We start from the raw sequence: 25,032 nt of genomic DNA, 5'->3' as shown, positions 1-25,032 counted from the left end.
AAATGTATAAAAGAAAAGGAAAAAGGCAAGGACATGGATTTTCTCTCAGAAAGCCCAGGAGGAACCAGTTCAGCTGTCGCCTTGTCTCTTGCACGCTGTGAGCCTGATTCTGGACTTCAGATTTGCAGAGCTGAAAGATAAATTTGTTCTCTTCCAAGCTACTAAATTGGTGACAATTTGTTACAGTAGCAATGGGAAACACACACAGCCACACAGAGAAGACAGTTAGATTAATAGACAAATTCAAAGTAGTCAGGTGTTGTGGCGTAGTGGGTAAAGCCACTGCCTGTGACACTGGCATCCCATGTGGGTGCTAGTTTGAGTCCCGGCTGCTCCTCTTCTGATCCAGCTCCCTGCTAATGGCCTGGGAAAAGCAGAAAAAAATGACCCAAATGTTTGGGCCTCAACCACCCACGTGGGAGACCCAACCAAAGGTCTTGGCTCCTGGCTTCAGCCTGGCCCAGCACTGCCTTTGTAGCCACACGGGGAGTCCACCAGCGGCTGGAAGATCTCTTTCTCTTTGTCTCTCCCTCTCTTTCTGTAACTCAGATTTGAAAAATAAATAAATCTTTAAAAAAAAATCTTAAGTGGTGAATATATGGACACACAGGGGGAGCCAGCTATGATGGTAATCTCTAAGATCCCACAATGACTGATTACCCACCAATATAGGGATGTATATATATATTCCATATGAATATAGGGACTATTTTGGTGTGGAATAAACTGATATCTAAGGTCTGGGTCCAAGGGCCTGCACGGTGCAGCAGGAATTGGTAGGAGTTGGCAGGCAGGCACTTTCTGTGGGCAGCTGTTCTAAAGTTCCTACAGTTCCTACAAGCTCTCAAAATAGCACAACAGCACTACTAAATGTCTCTCCTCTTTTTCCAAGCTTACTTTTCAGAAAGTACTGTGTGACCTCAGAGTAGCAGAAGGAAGGATACTCAGTTTCTCAAACCAACTATTTGCTTCCTGTAGACGAGGTCTGAGAAATATAAGACAGCTATTAGGATAGATAACGTTCAGATGGCATTTCCCAGTTAGTGAATGTGGTTTTTGCTAATTTTCTTTAAAGATTTATTTATTTTCCTTGAAAGTCAGTTACACAGAGCGAGAAGGAGAGGCAGAGAGAGAGGCCTTCCATCCACTGGTTCACTCCCCAGATGGCTGCAATGGCCAGAGCTGTGCCGATCCCAAGCCAGGAGCCAGGAGCTTCTTCTGGATCTCCCACATTGGTGCTGGGGCTCAAGGACTTGGGTCACCTTGTACTGCTTTCCCAGGCCATAGCAGAGAGCTGGATCTGAAGTGGAGCAGCCAGGCCTCGAACCAGTGTCCATATGGGATGCTGACACTGCTATGTCACAGTGCCGGCCCCTAGTGAATGTGCTTTTTAAATCTAGTATCTCACTTGTAATTCTCTAACAAAATTTGGGATTCTAGACTATGGAATTTGATTGAAAGAGAATTAAGTTCAAGGCTACCTAAGATTAAAAAATCAATTTTTAAAAATTTTTTTGAGAGGGGCTGTTGCTGTGGCAGAACGGGTTAACGCCCTGGCCTGAAGTGCTGGCATCCCATAATGGCGCCGGTTTGAGACCTGGCTGCTCCACTTCAGATCCAGCTCTCTGCTATGGCCTGGGAAAGCAGTACAAGGTGACCCAAGTCCTTGGGCCCCAGCACCAATGTGGGAGATCCAGAAGAAGCTCCTGGCTCCTGGCTTGGGATCGGTGCAGCTCTGGCCATTGTGGCCATCTGGGAAGTGAACCAACGGATGGAAGACCTCTCTCTCTCTCTCTCAGCTTCTCCTCTCTCAGTGTGTAACTGTGACTTTTAAATAAAATAAATACATCTTATAATAAATTTATTGAAGGGGGGTGTGGGGGAGGGGCAGAATGCAAGCGCTCCCATCTGCTGGCTTACTCCCCAAGTGCCTGAAGTGGCTGAAGCGGGGATGCAGTACTGGCAATCCAGGTCTTCCACGTGGACCTGCAGGTGTGCAGTTGCTTGGGGCTTCACTCTACCTCCCAAGGTCTGCACTGGCTGGAAGCTAGAGTACCCAGCCACAGACAGCAATAGAATTGAAGAAGTACGATGTGGGATGTGGGCATCCTAACCACTGGCTAAATGCCCGCACCCCGGCCCCTCCCCCCTTTTTAAAGAAGGTCACTACTTGGGGCCGGCACCGTGGCTCACTTGGCTAATCCTCCGCCTGTGGCGCCAGAATCCCATATGGGCGCTGCGTTCTAGTCCTGGTTGCTCCTCTTCCAGGCCAGCTCTCTGCTGTGGCCCGGGGAGGCAGTGGAGGATGGCCCAAGTGCCTGGGCGTCTGCACCCACATGGGAGACCAGGAGGAAGCACCTGGCTCCTGGCTTCGGATTGGTGCAGCACGCCAGCCGTAGCAGCCATTTGGGGGGTGAACCAACAGAAGGAAGACCTTTGTCTCTGTGTCTCTCTCTCACTGTCTAACTCTGTCAAATAAAAAAAAAAAAAAAAGAAGGTCACTACAATATGTGGTTGGCATTGTTAATGGCTCCCCATGTATAAACTGATGTGGTCCTCACAAGTCCTAGGAGGTGTTTACTATTCTTCTTCCCCTTTTACAGATGAAGTAATTGAGGCAGAGGTTAAATTATTTGACCTGAAATCACATCGCGAGGAAGTGGCAGGGCCATGATTCGGAGCTAGGCAATTTGGCTGTCCAAACTGTGTTTCTGAGGTGGCCACTGGTGTAACGGTTAAGACGCCACATTCTCACATCAGAGAGCCAGAGCTTGAGTCCCAGACCCGCCCAGATTTCGACTTCCCGCTCCCATGCACCCTGGCAGGTGGAGATGATGGCTGAAGTAGTTGGGTCCCCCACCACCTATGTGGGAGACCTGAATTAAGTTCCTAGTTCCATCCTGAGTGCAGTCCTGGTCCCAGCCATAGTGGGCATTTGGGGAACAAACCAGTGATGGTAGCTCTGTCTGTCTTATGTCTCTCTGCCTCTCAAATAAATAAAAACAAAACCCGAAAAACTGTGTGTTTAATTATTACAGGATGCTGCTTCTTGCTACTGATCTAGTCACAGATCAGTGTACTGGCAGGCTCAAATTGCTCTGACTTGTAAATTCAATTATCACAGTGGGCTGTTGTGAGACTTTAATTATGGTGATTAGTTTCTATGTGCAATACAAAGCAAGGTCCATCTCATGATCACACAGAAAATAAAGGGAAAAAAGTCAGCCAGCCTCTAGGCACTGCCAAAAATACATGCTGAGTATTTTGAAGTTGCTGTTGGCTTTCTCAACCGCTCGTTACAACTGCGCCCGCCAAAGGGGCAGGGCTCCATCTGTGTCTTCTGTTCTACAGTCTCTGTGCTAAGCACGGTGCCCAGTATCTCATGGCGTTCAGTGGTTTCCCCAGTGCACATCCAACGGTCCCAGGAGAATGCTCTTCCAGAGATCATTTACTTGGCACAGGTGCAGCTGTAATGGGGTTTCATTGTGGAAGACTCAAACACTTGAGTTGACACAATGAAACTCGGACATCCACTTTCAACTCACAACACATACTCTTTCCGGGGGACCCACTGTCCTGTGTTCTGCGATTTGAATTTCTTCCTCTGCGACTACACACGTACAGACAAACGCATTTAAAGAACTTACAAGCACAGACGTAGCCTCCAATGCACACTGTTCCGCAGCTGTCTCCTGTGGGTTCTTCTTGCCTCCTGTAAGACCTCTCTCTCCTATTAGCTCTGCAGTAATTCCTAGTCTGGCTGGGTCGAGCTTGATGTAATTACTCCCTCTTGATGGGCACACAGTTTTCTATTAGTAGCTACTGAAGCCACATGGCAACCAACATGCCTGTATACTAGGAATCAGGAATGCAGACCCCCGTGGGCAGGGGGAGCACTTCAGAAGGGGCTCCAACAGCGCCCCCTTCCTGCCACCCGGCTTATATGGAAGGACCCAGGGAGCAGCAGGTGGGCGCCCACGGGAGAGCGGCAGGCGGGCGCCCAGGGGAGAGCGCAGGTGAACGCCAAGGGGAGGGCGGCAGGCGGGCGCTCAGGGGAGGGCGGCAGGAGGGCGCCCAGGGGAGGACGGCAGGAGGGCGCCCAGGGGAGGGCGGCAGGTGAACGCCCAGGGGAGGGCGGCAGGCGGGCTCCCAGGGGAGGACGGCAGGCGGGCGCTCAGGGGAGGGCGGCAGGTGGGCGCTCAGGGGAGGGCGGCAGGTGAACGCCCAGGGGAGGGCGGCAGGCGGGCACCCAGGGGAGGGCGGCAGGAGGGCGCCCAGGGGAGGACGGCAGGCGGGCGCTCAGGGGAGGGCGGCAGGAGGACGCTCAGGGGAGGGCGGCAGGCGGGCGCTCAGGGGAGGGCGGCAGGTGGGCGCTCAGGGGAGGGCGGCAGGTGGGCTCCCAGGGGAGGGCGGCAGGTGGGCTCCCAGGGGAGGGCGGCAGGCGGGCGCTCAGGGGAGGGCGGCAGGTGGGCGCTCAGGGGAGGGCGGCAGGCGGGCTCCCAGGGGAGGGCGGCAGGCGGGCACCCAGGGGAGGGCGGCAGGCGGGCGCTCAGGGGAGGGCGGCAGGTGGGCTCCCAGGGGAGGGCGGCAGGAGGGCGCTCAGGGGAGGACGGCAGGCGGGCGCTCAGGGGAGGGCGGCAGGCGAGCTCCCAGGGGAGGGCGGCAGTAGTTCCGACCCTCGCAAGGCAACGATCCGCACAATCTTGTCACAGGGAGTCAGGTGCTCGCGGGCTGGCGACGCGGGCTCACAGGAGCCTGGGCTGCGCCATCCCCCAAGCCTACAAGGCCTGCGCAGCCCCCAGCCCTTTAATTCTGCCCTTTTGTCGCTGTGACCGAGGAGCAACTCTTCCCACGTACGAAAAACTGCCTCAGCACCGCAGGGCGAAATTAAAGGCGCCGACGACGTGGCACCAGAAGAGCAGGGAACGGTGACGAGGCCCGAACCCCGGGCGGAGGATGCGCTCGGGTACCTCCACCCTAGCGGCCGCGTCCGGGCCCCACGGAAGACTCGCTTTCCCAGCGGCCCCCGCGGAAGACTCGCTTTCCCAGCGGCCCTCGCGGCCGGAGGGGGCGGTGCTCCGGGCCGGCCCTCGCGCGCGGGGGCGGGGCCGCGGCCGGAAGTCACGTGCGGTGACAGGCGCCGGGGTGAGGCCGCTGTCGCTGCGGGGCTGGTCGGGCTGCGTCTGTGGGAGGCGCCGGGGTGATGGCGGTGGAGACTCTGTCCCCAGATTGGGAGTTTGACCGCGTTGACGACGGCTCGCAGAGTAAGGCGGCGTCGGGGCGAGGGCTGCCCGGGAGCGCCCCTGCGCGCGGCCGTCGGGTTATCCCTGGGGATGGGAGAGGGGCGCGCCCTCCGGCCTCACCGTCGGGGTCGGGGGTCCCCGTCGGCACGGGCGGGGCCTTCGGGTGTGTCTGGGGTGCGCTGGCCGGGCGCGCCCAGGGAGGCCCCGCAGCCCCCGGGGGAGCCGGGGCTGCTCGCGGCGCTGGCTTCCCGGAGCCGTCGGTGCTGGAAGGGGCTGGTGTCCGCGTTCCTGTTTCGGTTTCCTGTTTGTCTTCTTTTCCTCCCAGTCCAACTTTGGGAAGTTCGGGTGTTTTCCGCTCGCGATTGTATAGCCGTGGAAAATCCCGAGCGAAAGAACTCCGCACCTGGACGTCATTTCTATCCTCTCCCAGACATGTTATTTTCGCTAAGCGGTGTCTTTCGGTGATGTCCTGCGGTTGCCGTTGGCTCTGCAAAGGTTTCAGATCTGACCCAAAAGCTTCCAATTTCGCTTCATAAAATGGAATTGTCTAATTTGAACTTTCAGGAGTCCAACCAAAGAAAACAGTCATTTTCCTTCAGCTCAGTGTGGAGGCTAAACTGAGATAATTTAATGAAACGCTACTTGAGATGAATGCAAATTGGCAATTTGTGTCTGATCTTTGTCATGGTATCTGTACTAGCGTTAGATAATTCGGGGCGTGCGGTCTGTGAATTTTTGATGCATAATTGTCTCAAAGTTGGAATGTCATTAAAATTCGAGATGAGTTGTGCGTGATTTTGCAAAGACTAACGTCTGCACACTTACATGTAAGTTTTAGTAGCCAAGGGTGAGCTACATCCAGGATGGTTTGCAACTTTATGTAAAAAAAAAAAAAAAAAAAAATGTAGGGGGTGGTAAACTCTTGTGGAGAGGATTCTGTGTTTACTGTTGTAGAGGGTGCTGCACCTCAGGCACCGAGCTCCTTTATTCGAGTGGATTGGAAACGCTGGAACAGATTGGTTAGTTGGGTTGGAAATTGGATGGACTTCAGGGTAGGAGGATCTGATCTACCCAGCAGACATTTTCTACATAGCGAGGCTGTGCAGGGTGTTAGGGATGCAAAGATAAAAGACCAGAACGCAGGCTACAGGGAGAGGTAAGCTTGTTAAATAGGTTTTTTGGCATCTCTTGAATTGCTATGTAGTTTTTATTTCAAGTCTCAGTTTTACTTTTTGTGAATTTTCCAACCACCCATCAGCAAGGACTTTTAATGTTAATTCAGGTTTGCTGTTGCTCGCTTCCTTGAGAATCCTCTAGAAGATTCTGAAAGAGTGATTTATTAGCCTGTTCTCTGGTGTTGTCTTTAAGCCCTTATTTGCTGGTCAGGTGCAGCTCTGGCTGGTCATTTCCCTAGGGTTCTGAGAATCTTCACTATTCTTATGTTAGCTGCAGGAAAGAGAAGAGTGTTCACCTGTTTTGTATCTACTTTCCGTTAATTTTTGGAATCACATCTAGACTAAATGTGTTCCAAATTGGCCAAGATTAATGTTACAATCGTGAGATAGACCCTTACTGAACCAAGTGGATTCACCTGATTGAGAACCGGCTGCAAATAGAGGGAGGATCAAGGATTAAGTCTTTGTACTTTGATACAGCATGAGTCAGAGCACACTTTCTTAGTTGCTTTGCCCTAATTTGAAGAAAATTTTTTCTTTTTTAGACGACAAAGATTTAATAAAGTTAGTCATGTCCATAAAGAAACTGGTTGTGGTATAGCGGGTAAAGCCGGCACCTGCAGCGCCAGCATCCCATATGGGCATCTTAAAAAAAAAAAAAGAAACTGGTTGGAGTTGAATTTGTTGCCTTTGGGAATAAGTAATGAATTCTTATGTGTAAAGTGAAATATTTACTTTCATTAGTTTTGATGAATAGTCATTTTTAAAATCCAGGTTTTATTTATTTATTTATTTTTTGACAGGCAGAGTGGACAGTGAGAGAGAGAGAGAGAGAAAGGTCTTCCTTTGCCATTGGTTCACCCTCCAATGGCTGCCGCGGATCTGAAGGCAGGAGCCAGGTGCTTCTCCTGGTCTCCCATGGGGTGCAGGGCCCAAGCACTTGGGCCATCCTCCACTGCACTCCCTGGCCACAGCAGAGAGCTGGCCTGGAAGAGGGGCAACCGGGACAGGATCGGTGCCCCGATCAGGACTAGAACCCGGTGTGCCGGCGCCGCAAGGTGGAGGATTAGCCTAGTGAGCCACGGCGCCGCCCCAAAATCCAGTTTTTTTCCAATGACTCCTTAAATAGTCTTCTGTTAATGTGTAAATTCTGTCCATATCTGGACAGTATTCTGTATTCAATGTTTGTTTTTATTTGTTTTTAAATATTTATTTATTTGAAAGGCAGAATTATAGACAGGCAGAGGTAGAGAGATGTCTTCATCCACTGGGTTACTCCCCAAATGGCCCTAATAGCCCGGGCGGGCAGAGCCAAAGCCAGGAGCATGAGGCCTCTTTGGCTCTCCCACAGGGGTGCAGGGGCCCAAGGAGTTGGGGCCATCCTCTGCTGCTTTCCCAGGTGCATTAGCAGAGAGCTGGGTCAGAAATGGAGCAGCCAGGTCTTGAGCTGGCGCCCATAATGGGATGCTAGCACTGCAGGTGGTGGCTTTACCTGCTGTGCCACATCGCAGGCTCCATAGCCAATGTTCATTCCTGGCTCTTTTGGCCTGAGTATGGTTAAATGATTAAATAAATATGTTGGTAAATTTAGGCATTATGGGAATGATTATTGTCATGCTGAAGATCTGAAACCTCCATTTTAACAAAGGTTAGTTTATCGAAGCAGTTTACTGTGTATAGAAGCAACATTTTAAAGTACTAGTTCTGTGACAACACAGATTTTTTTTTTTTTACTTTTTTTTTTTTTGACAGGCAGAGTGGATAGTGAGAGAGACAGACAGAGAGAAAGGTCTTCCTTTGCTGTTGGTTCACCCTCTAATGGCCGCTGCTGCCGGCGCATCGTGCTGATCCAAAGCCAGGAGCCAGGTGCTTCTCCTGGTCTCCCATGCGGGTGCAGGGCCCAAGGACTTGGGCCATCCTCCACTGCCTTCCGGGGCCATAGCAGAGAGCTGGCCTGGAAGAGGGGCAACTGGGATAGAATCCTGCGCCCCGACCGGGACTAGAACCTGGTGTGCCGGTGCCGCAAGGTGGAGGATTAGCCTGGTGAGCCACGGCGCTGGCCGACAACACAGATTTTTACACCTGCGTATTTTTTGGGGCGAGGGTAATAAAGTCATTTAGAACTAGAACATAGAGACATTACGTTATCTAAGGCATTGTTCAGACAGTTATATGGTAATGGGTTGTATGGGCTACTGCTTTTAACATTATTTAATGTATTTGGAGAAGATGGAAAGCTGAATTATTGTTTAACTTTGAAGTTTTTCAGAAGTTCATACCTTCCAGAGTAATAATTAACAGTGCTTTGTTGTGACTTTTGAGGTTATTTGAAGTAAATGCTCTGTAACTCATTTCTTGAACTTACCACATGCCATTTTAACATTTAAATTTAGAAATTCATGCTGAAGTCCAGCTTAAGAATTATGGGAAATTTCTCGAGGAGTATACGTCGCAACTGAGAAGAATTGAGGATGCGCTTGATGATTCTATTGGGGACGTCTGGGACTTCAATCTTGATCCTATAGCATTAAAGGTTTGATTAAAATTTCTTTCTACTTATGTTTATGTTTTCAGGACAAACTAGATCCTCAAAGCAGCTTTTTAAATGGCAAAATATTTTTACTTGAAATCTAAGTATTAAAAGAAACTTGGAAAAGATTTTAATTTCGTTTTCTGTAAGCCACCTAGGTGTTTTTAATTTGCTATTTTTTTTTTTTAAAGAATGATACAGACTCAAAGCCTTTATTGTTAAAGAATGGCACAAAGTCCAACTTTTCAAACTGGCCTTTGTTTTTTATCAAGAAGATGAGGACAGCTGGATAGAATATTCAGGCTTTTATTTGTTTCTTATTGAGGTTATTTTACATACATTGAAATGCATGGATTTTAAGAATATTGGTGAAAGAGTTTTGCCAGACATGCATACCCATGTAACTCATATACCAATTAAGATGTAGTATATTCTCATAATTTCCAGAAAGTTCTGTCCTGCTATCTGGGTGATCTTGATGTGTGAGTACTTTTTTGATGTGTATAAAATAAATCATTCTTACTGTGTTTCCGTTGAGAAAGTTCTTAGTCTGTCACTGAAACCATGGTCTATTATTGCTTAAATAATAACTAATATTTTCTGAACACTTACCACATACTTGACACTGTCCTGGGATCACACACATTGACTTTGTTAAGATGGTTTTCTTGAGATTCACATATCACTCAGTTCATCCAGTCAAATTGTACAACTCAGTGGTTTTGATGTTTTTACAGAATTGTTCAACCATTACATGGTCAATTTGAGAACATTTTCACCACCTAAAAAAAGAAATCTTGTACCTATTAGTAGTCCCCTCGCTTCCATAAGACATGCCATGCCAACACTTACCAGCCCTAGCCAACGTCAGGCCTCTACTTTCTGTCTCTGTGGACATTTCCTGTAAGTGGACTCATAGAATACGTGGTCCTTTGTGGCTGGCTTCTGTCACTTAGCATATTGTCTCAAAGCTCATCTGTGTTGGACCATATGTCAGCACTTTGTTTCTTTTCTTTTGCGTAGGGCCAATGAGACATTTTATCACAGGATGTTTATATGTTTTGGCTTTCAGTAATGGCAGTATTATGCCCCATGTACTGTCCTAACCAATTTCAGCAAGGAAGATCCTTATTCTAAAAGCTGTAGGACTGAGAATGAGGTTAACTTTCTTTTGTTGAAACTTTTTACTGCTCATAAATAACTGTCCTTTATACCTAAACATTTCTATCTTGAATTGGCCCAATTTAGAGATTACAGCCAAAGTTTATTGATGTAACTGTATATTGATTGACTGTTAGGGTGTAGTACTCTGACCATTCTCTGACAACATAAGAATTGAAATGACAGAGGCCAGCATTGCGGCATAGTGGGTAAAGCTGCCACCTGCAATGCCAGTATCCCATATGGACACTAGTTCGAGTCTGAGCTGCTCCACATCTGATCCAAAACCTTGCTAATGGCTTGGGAAAAGCAGCAGAAGATGGCCAAAGTGTTTGGCCCCTGCTCCCCATGTGGGAGATGCAGAAAAAGCTCCTGGCCTCAGTCACTGGCTGTTGCAGCCATTGGGGGAGTGAACCAGCAGATGGGCGATCTCTTTTTTTTTTTTTTTTTTTTAAGATTTTATATATTTATTTGAGAGGTAGAGTTACAGACAGTGAGACCAAGAGACAGAGGGAAAGGTTTTCCTTCCGTTGGTTCATTCCACAGATGGCTGCAACGGCCGGAGCTATGCTAGTCGGAAGCCAGGAGCCAGGAGCTTCTTCTGTGTCTCCCATGTGAGTGCAGGGGCCCAAGAACTAGGGCCATCTTCTGCTTTCCCAGGGCATGGCAGAGAGCTGGATCGGAAGAGGAGCAGCAGGGACTAGAACCAGCGCCCATATGGGTTGCTGACGCCACAGGCAGAGGATTAACCTACTGTGCCACGGCCCTGGCCCAGGACAATCTCGTCTCTCCCTCTCTCTGTAACTGACTTTCAAATAAATGAATCTTTAGAAAAAAAAAAAAGAATTGATAGATTTTCTCTTCCAGTCTATAGTCTGTAGGATGTTTATAGCATATGATTGTAGGAAACCCGTGTGAAGCTCTCTGGCTCCTAGCTTCAGTTTGGCTCAACCTTGGCTGTTGCAGCCATCTGGGGAGTGAAACAGTGGATAGAAGATCTCTCTGTCTCTGTCTCTCCTTCTCTCCCTACAATGCTGACTTTCAAATAAATAACTAAATAAATGTTAAAACGATTTGAATGAAGCTTTGCGGCTTTTAAAGCATTATTTCTATGAATAACCTGACTTGTTTCAACTTTGGAGGTTTTTTAAAGACTTGCTCTTGGACTATAAAGGACCCTTTGGTCATAAAAGTGTGTTTGCCTCAACTCTTATTTTAGTAAAGAAACAAAATCATCTCTCACAATCTTCTACAGAAGGGTTCTTTTATCATGCACATCCATTTGCTTTATCAGGAACCTCTTTGTAGTTCCATTGTTGAGGAATTATATTTGCTTTTTTTTTTTTTTTTTTTTTTTTTAAGATGTATTTATTTGAGAGACAGTTACAAAGAGGGAGAGCAGAGAGGTTTTTTGTCCACTGGTTCACTCCCCAAATGCTCACAATGTCTGGAGCTGAATAGATTCAAAGCCAGGAGCCAGGAACGTCTTTGTCTCCCGTGTGGGTGCAGAGGCCATCATCCATTGCTTTCCCAAGCCATCAGCAGGGAGCTGGATCAGAAGAGAAGCAGCTGGTACTAGAACCAGCACATCTATGGGATGCTGGTGCCTCAAGCAGATGCATAACCTATGGCACCACAGCGCTGGCCCCCTCTATTTGCTCTTACGCAGGATTCTTCGCTTAGTATTTTGGGAAAATCACAAACTCAGGTAAAATCTCTGTAAACAGAAATTACAATCTAATGAGAAAGGGTGTATATAGCATACATTCTTGGAAACTGTTAGCATGTAACCAGAAGAGAACTTAAGATTTCACTTAATCAAGCTATGACTTATAGATGAGGATCAGAAAGCCTTGATGAAAGAAGTGGAAATTGAGCTAGCCTTAGGAGGTAAGTAAACTGGACACTGTTGTGTTTCTGAAAAGATACTTGTTCTTTATCCCTTATTTTTATCCTTTTAATTATAATACCTTATTAAATATATGACTGCATAGCAGATTCCAAGATCATGCAAGGTCTTTTACGATGGTTGTAACTAATGAAGCTTAGTAATACTGGTATTACCTTTTTACTTTGCGTTTTCTAGCACTGCACTCATAATGAACAACCTTACACCTTAGAGGGCAGCTTGACTGTGTCATGTTGGGGCCACGTCTTGCTGAGATTGTTTGGTTTCCTTATTGTGTTGCCTAGTGAGGTGGCTTTGGACATAATGGTTGATGTGGTCCTCTTGCTGAGTGCAGTATCTTAAAACAAGTTTAATAGAATAGAGCTGTCTCAATCTGTATGTTTCAAATTTCGGTGACTTTTAAAAAAAATAATTGTTGTTTTCCCTTTGTTTCTATAGCTTTTGCCTTATGAACAGTCTTCCCTTTTGGAACTCATAAAGACTGAAAACAAGGTACAGAATCCTTAATCTAAAAATGTCTTAGTTTACTGTTAAAATTTGCTTTTTTAAAAATGTTTTTTCTCATGAAACTAGGTCTTAAATAAAGTCATCACTGTTTATGCTGCACTTTGTTGTGAAATCAAGAAATTAAAATATGAGGTAAGACTTTGTATGATTGTCTTAAAACTTTAAACAGATCATTGAAACCAGTTCTGTACCTGGAAGTGCTGTGGCAGCTAGGAAGCCTGTGCCCCGCGTCAGAGAACTGGGGTTTGAGGCTGAGCTCTGGCTCCTTGCTGTAGCTTCTGCTGATGCAGACCCTGGTAGGCGGTGCTGATGGCTTGAGTAACTGGGTTCCTGCTAGCCACTTGGGAGGCCTGGATTGTGTTCCTGGCTTTTGCCCTGGCCCAGGGCCAGTCATTGTTAACATCTGGGCAGTGAACCAGTGGATGGCAGTGAGAGCTGTCTCTCTGCCCCTTAAAAAATTTTTCTTTCAATAAAACATAAGCTTATATATGCCCAATGTAGAATACATATTTATTGAATGATTTACTTAAAGTAATAGTAATACTAAGGATGCAGTTAATAGTAATACTGCCATTCATAGAATATGTACTGTCTGGCTGGCGCCGTGGCTTAACAGGCTAATCCTCTGCCTTGCGGCGCCGGCACACCGGGTTCTAGTTCCGGTTGGGGTGCTGGATTCTATCCCGGTTGCCCCTCTTCCAGGCCAGCTCTCTGCTATGGCCCGGGAAGGCAGTGGAGGATGGCCCAAGTCCTTGGGCCCTGCACCCCATGGGAGACCAGGAGAAGCACCTGGCTCCTGGCTTTGGATCAGCGAGATGCACCGGCCGCAGCGGCCATTGAAGGGTGAACCAACGGCAAAAAGGAAGACCTTTCTCTCTGTCTCTCTCACTATCCACTCTGCCTGTCAAAAAAAAAAAAAAAAAAAGAATATGTACTGTGTGCCAGAAACACAGTTCATGCTTACCGTGACCCAGAGCGTACATGAGGAATAGCTGAGGAAATTGAGCCTTAGAGAAGCTGCCACTTGCGAAACATTTTATTGGTAGTAACTGGTTGAATCTAGATCTGCCACATGGGCTTTTGTATATAGAACTGAAATTTTAAAAAGCCGTGCATATTTAATGTGTGCTTTTGTTTATCCTTACTCAAAAGCCATTAAAACTCCAGTAGAAATGGTAAAGCATCTTTTTTCCCTCTTTGATGCTGTGTGGTTGCTCTCTGTTCCCTGAACTAATGGAAGGATCTGGGACCAAGGGGGTGATCAGTTAAGATAAAGGAAAGGCTGAAGGAGCCAGATACCTCTTTGCATATCAGTTATATCTTGGTTACTTTAAAGATAAAATGAATTTACTTACGTTGTAAGCAGTTTTTGAATTTAATGAATTTGTATATAAATGATAGTCATTTATTAAGTATAGAGAAATAGGAGAGACTAGCAATTTGAAAACAATAACAATCTTTGAAATTATTTAAAATTTTTTTTAACAGGCTGAAACTAAATTTTACAATGGTCTCTTGTTTTATGGAGAAGGAGGTAAGTTTTAAAATTTGAGAATTGTAATGTGATGCCTTTTTTTGAGATTGAAATGAACAAAAAATAATAGTACTACCGCTGCCATGATTATATAATGTATTAGTGTGAGAAATAATCATTCCAGTTTTTTGTATATTTGGTTAAATGGGTGGAAAAAACTGAGTGGAGCAGCAATGGCTTCATTTGTGATATTCCATAAGTTAGAAAGCATTGTAACCAGATGAGATTTTTCTTTGAATTCATTAATGAAGCAGGTAGTTACTTTTAATTGTGTGATTAATTTATCTCATTTTTCTCTTGCATGTAAAAATTTCGTTTTTAATGTTATCCACTTTAGAGGATGTTCTAATGAAAAACACTTTTTCAGTGTTGATTGAGTTTAAGTTAAAAATATAAATAAAATTCTAAATGTTGTCTTTTAAAGCTACAGATTCTAGCATGGTGGAAGGTGATTGCCAGATTCAAATGGGAAGATTCATTTCATTCTTACAGGTAACTGAATTTTACTTTCTATTGAGGTTTTTGAAAAATTTCAGTACATTACATAATTTTTAAAATTCTGAAACCTTCAGATGCTAAGGATGTGTACTCGGAGGGTAAGACACTAATTGACATTGGATTATAGTTTAGGAAATCATAACTCTTGAAAGATGTACTTGCCTTTTTAGGGAAATGGGTATAAAAATAAGTTTGTGTAATTTCATTTATGGACAGTATTTCATCTTGCTTTTTTTTTTTTTTGACAGGCAGAGTGGACAGTGAGAGAGAGACAGAGAGAAAGGTCTTCCTTTTGCCGTTGGTTCACCTTCCAATGGCCGCCGCGGTAGGCGCGCTGCGGCCAGCGCACCGCGCTGATCCGATGGCAGGAGCCAGGTGCTTCTCCTGGTCTCCCATGGGGTGCAGGGCCCAAGCACTTGGGCCATCCTCCACTGCACTCCCTGGCCACAACAGAGAGCTGGCCTGGAAGAGGGGCAACCGGGACAGGATCGGTGCCCTGACCGGGACTAGAACCCGGTGTGCCGGCGCCGCAAGGTGGAGGATTAGCCTAGTGAGCCATGGCGCTGGCCGCTTTTTTTTTTTTTTTTTTTAAAGATTCGTTTATTTGAAAGAGTTGAAGAGAGAGAAGGAGACCCAGAGGGGAGGGGAGGGGAGACAGAGAGAATATCTTTTATCTGCTGGTTCACTCTCTAGATGGCCAGAAAGGCCAAGGCTGGGCCAGACTGAAACCAGGAGCTTCTTCCAGGTCTCCCACATCAGTAGCAGGGGTCTAAGCACTTGGGCCATCTTCTGCTTTTCCCAGGCCATTAACAGGGAGCTGGATCGGCCCACACACAAACCGGCACCCATATGGAATGCTGGTGTTGCTTACCTGCTTTGCCAAAATGCCAGGCCTGTCATCTTGCCTTTGGAAGCATTTAACTTCATACCAGTAGGAAAAGACAAATTATATCAGGAAAAGTTAATGGTGTGGATTAAGCTTTTTCTTGAGCAACGTCTTTTTTTATTTTTTAGATTTATTTATTTACTTGAAAAATTACACAGAGAGAGACGGAGAGGCAGAGAGAGAGAGGGAGAGGTCTTCCATCTGCTGGTTCACTTCCCAGTTGGCTGCAATGGCTGGAGCTGTGTCAATCTGAAGCCAGGAGCTTCTTCTGGGTCTCCCACATGGGTGCAGAGCCCAGGGACTTCGGCCATCTTCCACTGCTTTCCCAGGCCGTAGCTTAGAGCTGGATCGAAAGTGGAGCAGTTGAGACTGGAACCTGCACCCATATGGGATGCTGGCACTGCAGGCAGTGGTTTTACCCACTACACCACAGCGCCGGCCCCAACAAAGTTGTTAAAAAGCAGCATTTGGGGCCAGCGCCGTGGCTCAATAGGCTAATCCTCAGCGCCGGCACCCCGGGTTCTAGTCCCGGTCGGAGCGCTGGATTCTGTCCCGGTTGCCCCTCTTCCAGGCCAGCTCTCTGCTGTGGCCCGGGAGTGCAGTGGAGGATGGCCCAAGTGCTTGGGCCCTGCACCTGCATGGGAGACCAGGAGAAGCTCCTGGCTTCGGATCAGCGCAGTGCGCCGGCCACAGCAGCCATTGGAGGGTGAACCAATGGCAAAAGGAAGACCTTTCTCTCTGTCTCTCTCTCTCTCACTGTCCACTCTGCCTGTCAAAAAATAAAAAAATAAAAATAAAAAGCAGCATTTGATGCATCTAACAGAACGTTTGTTTATATATGCTTTCATGACTGCAGACTTTTTTCTTTTACTTAATTTTATCCAACAATAACTGCTGTTCCCCAGCTGTAGTAAAAACAATGCATGTACAGTAGGAAAAAAGCAAGCATTGGAGATAGGGAAAGCACAAGTGTAGTTCCCGCCTCCCTTCTGATTTCTGAGTACAAGATTTGATAACTGTCATCAAATCAGGCACAATAACGTTCACACTTCTTTACTATTTTTTGCTTGTTAATTTACCTAATTGAAGTCACGTTGTTAATAATACAGTATGTGAATTCAAGATCCTCTCTAGAAAACAAATTATAGAAGATATTTTAAAAGCTGTGGAGGTCAGAGTATACAAAGTAGCTGCTCTGGTTTGAACAGGATATGGCTGCACAGAACCCATACAGATGTTTAAAGTTTAAACCCAAAGTCTTTTGTTAGTGTTACTAATGGGATGGAAAGGTAATCCAGTTACACTATATAGGAGGTGGGCCTAGAAGGAGGTCCTTAAGTTGCTGGAATGCACACTTAGAAGGTAGTTCTCATGAGAGGGTTGTTTATGAAAGCCTGAGTCCGCTTCATAAGTTTCAGGTATTTATAGTAACAAAAAGCCCATTAATAAAGTAGCAAATACTAGGAATAACAAGGTTGAAACTCTAATTTGCAACATAAAAACTTTAGATACTAAAATTGTCCTGCATTTGGGATTTGTACTTGTTGAGCAGATTTCACCTGTGCTGTTACCACAAAATTAAAGATAGGTAGGGGCCAGCACTGTGGTGTAGCTAAGTCACTGCCTGCCGTGCTGGCATCCCATATGGGCACTAGTTCTAGTCCTGGCTGCTCCATTTCCGATCCAGCTCTCTGCTATGGCCTGGGAAAGCAGTAGAAGATGGCCCAAGTCCTTGGGCCCCTGCACCCATGTGGGAGACCCAGAAGAAGCTCCTGGCTTTGGATCTGCCCAGCTCCGGCCATTGCAGCCATCTGGGGAGTGAACCAACAATGGAAGATCTCTCTCTCTCCCTCTGCCTCTGCCTTTCAAATAAATAGATAAATCTTTAACAACAAAAAAAGGTAACCATGTGAGATGATGGACATGTTAATTTGCCTCACTATAGTAACCTGTTTACTGTTTTTATGTAATTTAAGAATTGTATACCTTAAATAAACACAATAATGATTGTTTTATAAAAGGAGAGAAATTTAATACAGAGTTGATTACACAGGAGTTGGAGAACTGAGAGCTGAGAAAACACGGAGGTATTCTGGAGGAAGCAGACATACTTCCTCATCTGGGGAGCGAAAGGGAGAAGGTTGGGGTTGCCAGAATCTGGAGCTTGGAGAAGGAATCCCCGGGGACTGACACTCTGAGCGGGCGGTTTATGGTTGGTTTTGGGCTGCTGCAGGAAGCTGGTGCTGGCGCAAGCTGCACTGCTGGAGTCAGGGTGAGCTGTGCCTGCCTGGATTGTGTTGATCAGCAACAGCAAGACGTAGATGTGCTTTCCCTGCCTCTTGGTCTCCCTTTAGTGCCACATTTTGGCAGAACCTGTCAGGAATAATGGTGTCTAAGAAATGTAGCTTACAGGGTCCCAATGAATGTGTCAAATTAATCTTCAGTTTAACTTTTATATTTCTTATTTTAAGAATATTTTATACTTAGTATGTGTAAGTTTAGAATTAATAACTCATGATAAATAGAACCTTTTATCATTATTTGGTGACCCTGTTAAGCTGTGATAATTATGTATATTATATATAATTGCACAAATGTGTTACTTACATAGATTGAGCATCCCTAATCCAAATATAGGAAGTCTGAAGTGAACCAAAATCTGAAACTTTGTTTGCTGACAGGATGCCACAAGGGGAAAATTTCATGCTGCGAAACTTTGTTTCATGCACAAAATGAATAAAAATACTGTATAAAGTTACCCTCAGGCTATAAGGAGTGTAAGAAACATAAATTCCATGTTTAGTCTTGAGAGTTTGGAGGTTCTAGCAGGGGAGCGCAGCTGCTTGTATACCCGTGACAGAAGACCGGTCCTCCTCCAGCGGGGAAGGTCATCCTCTTCGACCGAGCACGCAGCTTCGGGGGAGATGCACATGGAGTGGTGAGGGAGGAAGGGGACACCCGCCTAGCCAGCCAGATCAGCTGAATCAACCCTGGCGATCAATGGGGTGACAGATGTCGCAGCCAGATCGCCCTCACATCCCCATGTTTAGTCTTAGGTTCCACCTCCAACATACTTCATTATGTATGTGCAAATATTCCAAAATCCAAAATACTTCTGATCCCAAATGTTTCAGATAAGGGGCATTCACCCTGTATAGTAAATAACTACAGTAATCCTAATAAAGTCTGTTTTCATCTGAAAGTAATACTGTTGCTGTTGCTTTCAGTTGACATTTGTCTTTTTCCATTCTTTCAAACTTCCAGTGTCACAAAATGTTATGATTTAGTTGTGTTTCTTTGAAATTGCGTATACTGCCATGCACTGTGTAGTGACACTTTGCTCAATGATGTACTGCGTGTATGAGAGCAGTCCCATAGATTTTGTCCCTTAATGGTATCATAATTGTCTTGTGTAGCATAGTCTGTTTACACAACAGGGGAGCTGGCTGAAGACATCTTTCTCAAAACATATCCCTATGGAGAAGAGATACATGGCTGTATCTGGGTGAATGAAGGCACTCATTCCAAAAGGATGCTTTTATTACAGTTGATAACCTCAGTCTATTAAGTGGTTAATTTATTGTGTCTTTGATGGTTTTTAAATACATCTGGGTTTTTCTGCCTTTTTATTTTGTGCCTGCTCTGTGTTCTGCATTTTTTGTTTTTTACTCTTGTTAAACTTTTAGAAGTTTATTAAGACATGTAAAACGATAGCTGATTAAGTTAAATCAAAATGAATTATTTTCCATTGTCAAAAACTTTAAGTTGTTTTTGGATAGCACAGCTGCATAAACATTTCATTTTTAAATATTGGACCAGTTATGTTTTTGAGCCTAGTATAAATTAGAAACTGTTATTGGTGCAGAGAATAACACTGCACAAGACTGCAAATTCCTGCCCTCAAAAGGCTTAACATTTAGAATAGCTGTAGGTTTCATGGGCTTTCAAATGTTTTACTTACAAACTTTATACATTTTAAAGTTGAGAGCTTCTGAAAAATTGCAGAAGACTTGGGACATGGTAGATGTGAGTTAATAAATGACAAACATATCTCTGGGATAATGGATATTTCATCTGCTATGTGCCACACCTGTTTATAGATACGATTAAAGATAATTGAAGCTATTTGATTGTAACCTTTTTTTTCAAAGTGACTTCTGCAAACTCATTCCTCTTACATTCTTTATACAATGGCAGTCTTTGAGCACCTTCATCCATAAAGATATTCATCTAAGAACAGAAATTTACTGAGAAATGGTTGGTGTTAACTACTGTTAGGCAGTGCACAAAGGAATGAGATAGTCCCTGCCATAAGGAGTTATATGAGTAGCTAAAACATCAGACTTAACATGAAGTATGAATGAAATGCAGTAAGAACCCTGGGCATGAGCAGGGTTGCAGAAGCTGTGTTAAATATTGATTGCTTGAAGTTGGCGGCTAGAGATGTGACTGAAAAATGATTTTGTTTTTTGTTAGAATTATTGCTGTAAAATTCAGTCAGAAATGGTGATATTTAAAAGGCAACTTTGTAACCTACATTCACCTTGTCATTTCAGGAACTGTCCTGTTTCGTTACCAGGTGCTATGAAGTGGTGATGAACGTAGTCCATCAGTTGGCCGCCCTCTATATCAGTAACAAGTAATGGATTTTTAGAAATGTTTTTGCCTTTATAATAGAGTTGTAGGAAATGTTGTTCTAAAATTATATAATCACCTGAAATCATTTTTACACTTGATCTTGGCCAAAGGCTGAGAAGCAATTCTGAAATCATTTTTATTCACTTATTCATCCCTTCAGCATTCCTTGAACACTTGTGATGTTTCAAACACTACTCAATATCTATCTATCTATATATATGTTAAATATATATATCTAATACCTAGGTTAATGATGGTGACTGAACCCATTATCTACTGACAGAAAAATCTTTTTTTTTTTTTTAATTTTTTTTTTTTTTTATTTGACAGAGTTAGAGAGAGAGACAGAGAAAGGTCTTCCTTCCATTGGTTTACCCCCTAAATGGCCACTATGGCTGGAACTACACCAATCCGAAACCAGAAACGAGGTGCTTCTTCCTGGTCTCCCATGCGGGTGCAGGGGCCCAAGGCCTTGGACCATCCTCCACTGCCTTCCCAGGCCACAGCAGAGAGCTAGACTGGAAGAGGAGCAACCAGGACTAGATCCCAGCGCCCATATGGGATGCCGGCACCACAGGTGGAGGATTAACCGAGTGAGCCACGGTGCTGGCCCGACAGAAAAATCTTAAAGAAATTTGACCATATAGAAAAAAAACCTAATATGGAATTAGTACATGTACCATGTTATCTCTCTTTTCTTTCCCTTAATAAAAACGTACGAGACTTTTCTTAAAAATCAAAATTCTAGGAGATAAAGCTAAAAAGTCGACACAAAAAAATTTGTCATTCTGAATTTTGATGTTTGGAGACTGCAACCCTAGGTGAAGAAAAATGATTAAGTTTTCAGAATGTCCTTGCTGTTTTTATTACCACAAAATAATACATTACATTTGATTACTCCTTTACCCTTAAAGCTTTTACACGTTCAGTTTAATTATATCATTGCAATAACTTGGTTTAGGTGTGTGACTGGGGGTTCTTCACAGTGGGAGGAGATGAACTGAGACCCAGGGGAGTAGTTTGCCAGGATCCCTGAGCAGCCGGCACTGTTGTTTTGGTTACCAGTTTACTGATGGTTATTTACTATATAGCATGTCGTATCTCAGCTCTTCATAAACCGGAGGATGTGGTTTACTCTTCTTCTTCTGGTTTTCCTCTCAGTTTATGTCGTCTTTTTATTTTATGTATTTGAATGTTAGAATTATATATATATGTGTGTGTGTGTGTGTGTATATATATATATATATATATATATATAGAGAGAGAGAGAGAGAGAGAGAATCTTCCATCTGCTGGTTCACTCCCCAAATGGCCAGATGGCTAGGGCTAGGCCAGCCAAAGCCAGGAGCCAGGAGCTTCATCTGGGGCCCCCGCGTTGGGTACAGGAGCCCAAGCACTTGGACCATCTTCTGCTGCTTTCCCAGGATTGGAAGTGGAGCAGCTGGGACTTGAATTGGCATCCATATGGGAGGTCAGAACTGCAGACAGCGGCTTACCCCACTACACCACAGCGCTGACCCCTGTGTTTTGTCTTTTCATGAGAGCTGTCTTGGCAAGAGAGAATGACCGCGCAACTCCCCTACCTCCTGCAGTACCTGTGTGTGATTCTGAGAAGGCCCCCTTGAGAAGATAACATTTATGTGAATTTTGTGTTTAGCTTTTAAAAATATGCATTCTGTCTTTTGGAATCATGTTTTAATACACGATCTTACATGACTTGTTGAGTAAATCGAATAAAAGTAAAATTGAATTTTTCTGGTGACCTTAGATTTTGGCATAATCTTAGTATGTATGGTTTTTCAGTTGGGGTGAGTACTGAAACCTGACTGGAGAGAGGACTAGTTCCCATTAACAGTTTGTGTAGGATGACAAAGATTCTAAATAATTGAAAAAATCAGTGGTTTAGAAAGATACGATAAATATCAGCTTTGTTTTTCTTTCTACATTCCAAGATACATCTTTTAGATTCAAATGGGTAAAGTTTTCCATAGGTCACATGGCATTGTATCTCCCATGAGTTGGTATAGGCAACAGCAGATGGAAGACCTCCCTTTGTTTCTCTTTCTCTGTAGCTCTGCCGTTCAAATAATTAAATCTTAAAAATTTTTTTTTTAAACTTCAGTTTATTTTTTTAATAGGATTGCACCCAAAATTATAGAGACAACTGGAGTTCATTTTCAGGTAAAAGTAATTTAACTTGTAAAACTACTTTCTACTGTATTTTATTTTGCAGTGTTTGGGGAATACAACAACTATAGCAAGACTCTTAAAAGGTTTTGTTTTTTTTTCTGTAAAGTTGATTAAGCATTCCTGATCATTGTCCATGTCACTCTTGGTTTTCCTCATTAGTGGCCCAGTGCACATTCTTTAAATCATCTCCTTGAAGAGTGAATCAAATCTGCAGTGTCACTATTAAAGAAATAATGGTCAAAAGCTAATAATAATCCATTTGAGGATCAATCCTCTAGCTTAGTTAACTAATCTATCCCCCAGCTTTAATTAATTTAGTTATTAGCCCAAATGGGTTCTTTTAAAATATCCACATGGGGCTTCTAATGAGTGACTAAATGATAATCATTAAAGGTTTTTTGACAGACTATGTATGAGCACTTGGGAGAACTGCTAACAGTTTTGCTCACCCTCGATGAAATCATTGATAATCATGTCACCTTGAAAGACCACTGGACTATGTACAAAAGGTATGCCAACTAAAATATTTTTAAGTAAAATATTTTTAGTATGTATGGTTAATATGTTAGTATTAGTAAAAAGTAAAAAAATGAATGTAATCTCTCAGAAGACCTGGTGATCTGTATATAGAAGAGGTCATGTCAGGTGTCTTTATGAAGACAGTAACAGTTCTTTAATTTCAGGGGATACTGGCTTGAGAGTATATGATATACATGTATAAGTGTAGTAGAATGTTAATTTGCCTACCCTAGAACCCAGATTTACTTTTTCCCTTGGGTTCTATTCAAGTGACAGTTTTTCTCTTGAGCTTGGTTTATTACATAGATAACAATAGATAATGAAAGCATAGACACACAATTTTGTTATATTCGATTTATAAGTATTCACTAAATACCTGTTATGTGCAGTGCATGAGGCACCTGAATGTAAGATGATATAAGAAAATTGACTCTTAGGATTGCTTCGCTCAAAATTTTAGACATGTAGAGTCAAACAAAAATCATGAATATGAGAGTTTGATTTCTGGGGAAGTTTTTAATTTGAGAATTCATTAAGTAGTAAGTAGGTTTAAGTTCTTTCTCCTTGTCTTCTGCAAGGTTACTGAAATCTGTCCATCACAATCCTTCAAAATTTGGAATTCAGGAAGAAAAATTGAAGCCATTTGAGAAGTTCTTGCTGAAGCTAGAAGGGCAGTTACTTGATGGAATGATATTCCAGGTAAGTAGAGTTATATCAGGCTGCAACAAATGGGCTCACATTAGTTGACCCAGTTTAGAATTACAGAACTTTTCCACTTTGTGCTGTTGAATATGATTTTCCTTAAAAAGTGCTTTGGCTTTGTCAGTGTACTGAAATATGTGATTTATTTTAGTGTCTAGTAGCAACAAAAATACTGTAGTAATTTAGAAATGATATAAAAGAATAGGAATTAAGAACTAAAGTCTAGGTGCTGACTCTGTGGCACAGCAAGTTAAAGCCCCGGCCTGCAGTGCCAGCATCCCATATGAGCGCCGGTTTGAGTCCTGGCTGCTCCACTTCCGATCCCCTGCTGATGGCCTCAGAAAGCAGTAGAGTATATCCCAAGTGCCTGGGCCCATGCCCCTGTGTGGGAGATCTGGATGAAGCTCCTGGCTTAGGCCTGGCCCAGCCCATCGTTGTAGCCATTTGGGGAGTGGACCAGTGGATGGAAGGCTTCTCTCTCTCTGTCTCTATCTCTCTCTATCACTCTCTTTCAAATGAATAAAAAAAAAAAAATCTTAAAAAAAAAAAAAAAAACTAAGATCTAAGCAGTTGTGTTAAGTATTGTGTTTGTTAACCTGGAGATTCAGATTTGTGAGACTACCTTAAAAAAAGTCTGGGCTCAGAGAGCATAATCTGGGTCCACACATTTGCCTTTTGAAATTTAAATTAACTAATGTCAAATTTTTAAAAAGTTCACTTTCTTAGTCTCACTAGCTGCATTTTATGTGCTTAATTTTTTTTTAAAGATTTATTTATTTATTTGAGAGTCGGAGTTACACAGAGAAGGAGAGGCAGAGAGAGAGAGGGAGAGAGAGAGAGACAGACACACACACAGAGGTCTGCCATCTGCTGGTTCACTCCCCAGTTGGCTGCAACTGCTGGAACTGTGCCGATCCAAAGCCTGGAGCTTCTTTTAGGTCTCCGATGTGGGTGCAGGGGCCCATGGAATTGGCCATCTTGTACTGCTTTCCCAGGCCATAGCAGAGAGCTGGATGGGAAATGGAGCAGCTGGGTCTCGAACTGGTGTCTGTATGGGATACCGGCATGGCAGGCAGCAGCTTTACTAGCTATGCCACAACACTGGCCCTTTTATGTGCTTAATATTAAGCAATATATAGTTCCTAGCTAAGCTGTCATATCAGCACAGATATAGAAAATTTCCATCAACGTGGAAAGTTCTGTTGCTTTGGTAATTTCTACCAGAAGTTGCATCATATTCTATTTAAAATGTTTCAGGGTTATCTTTTGTCTATATATGATCACAGTTTTGCCAGATCTCAGCTCTTATTGATTTCAGTTTAACTTCATTAGATTCAGAAGACTTTTTGTTTTTGTTACTTACTTTTTCCGGGAGATATTTCCTTACATGCCGTGGTCAAGTGCATGCTGTGATCAAGTGCTAGAATAGTTGTAAATCAAAAACATAACTTTAAAAAAAAAAAAAAAAAAGAAAAAAAAACCATAACTTTTAATGTATAAAGTGAAATTAAAAAATACTTTCCAATATATCCTTAGAAAT

At 43.9% G+C, this 25,032-nt stretch overlaps 1 protein-coding gene across 2 annotated transcripts in view; it reads left to right on the top strand.

The window, feature by feature from the left end:
* Positions 1 to 5,133: 5,133 nt before the first annotated feature.
* WASHC4 (WASH complex subunit 4) overlaps positions 5,134 to 25,032 on the top strand; it is a 69,892-nt gene continuing 49,993 nt past the window's right edge. For both annotated transcript variants that reach the window (XM_062202985.1, XM_062202984.1), the window contains exons 1-10: positions 5,134 to 5,264; positions 8,812 to 8,951; positions 12,457 to 12,510; positions 12,592 to 12,657; positions 14,014 to 14,059; positions 14,484 to 14,551; positions 20,000 to 20,082; positions 22,220 to 22,262; positions 22,677 to 22,780; positions 23,369 to 23,489. In XM_062202985.1, coding sequence (XP_062058969.1) covers positions 5,204 to 5,264; positions 8,812 to 8,951; positions 12,457 to 12,510; positions 12,592 to 12,657; positions 14,014 to 14,059; positions 14,484 to 14,551; positions 20,000 to 20,082; positions 22,220 to 22,262; positions 22,677 to 22,780; positions 23,369 to 23,489 — 786 coding nt within the window. In that variant the 5' untranslated portion in view covers positions 5,134 to 5,203. The remainder of the gene's footprint in view (positions 5,265 to 8,811; positions 8,952 to 12,456; positions 12,511 to 12,591; positions 12,658 to 14,013; positions 14,060 to 14,483; positions 14,552 to 19,999; positions 20,083 to 22,219; positions 22,263 to 22,676; positions 22,781 to 23,368; positions 23,490 to 25,032) is intronic.

Source organism: Lepus europaeus, chromosome 10 (genome assembly GCF_033115175.1).
Source record: "Lepus europaeus isolate LE1 chromosome 10, mLepTim1.pri, whole genome shotgun sequence".
Taxonomy (NCBI): Eukaryota; Metazoa; Chordata; class Mammalia; order Lagomorpha; family Leporidae; genus Lepus; species Lepus europaeus.
Note: the sequence above shows the minus strand (reverse complement) of the source record. Positions and strands in the feature narration are given on the sequence as shown.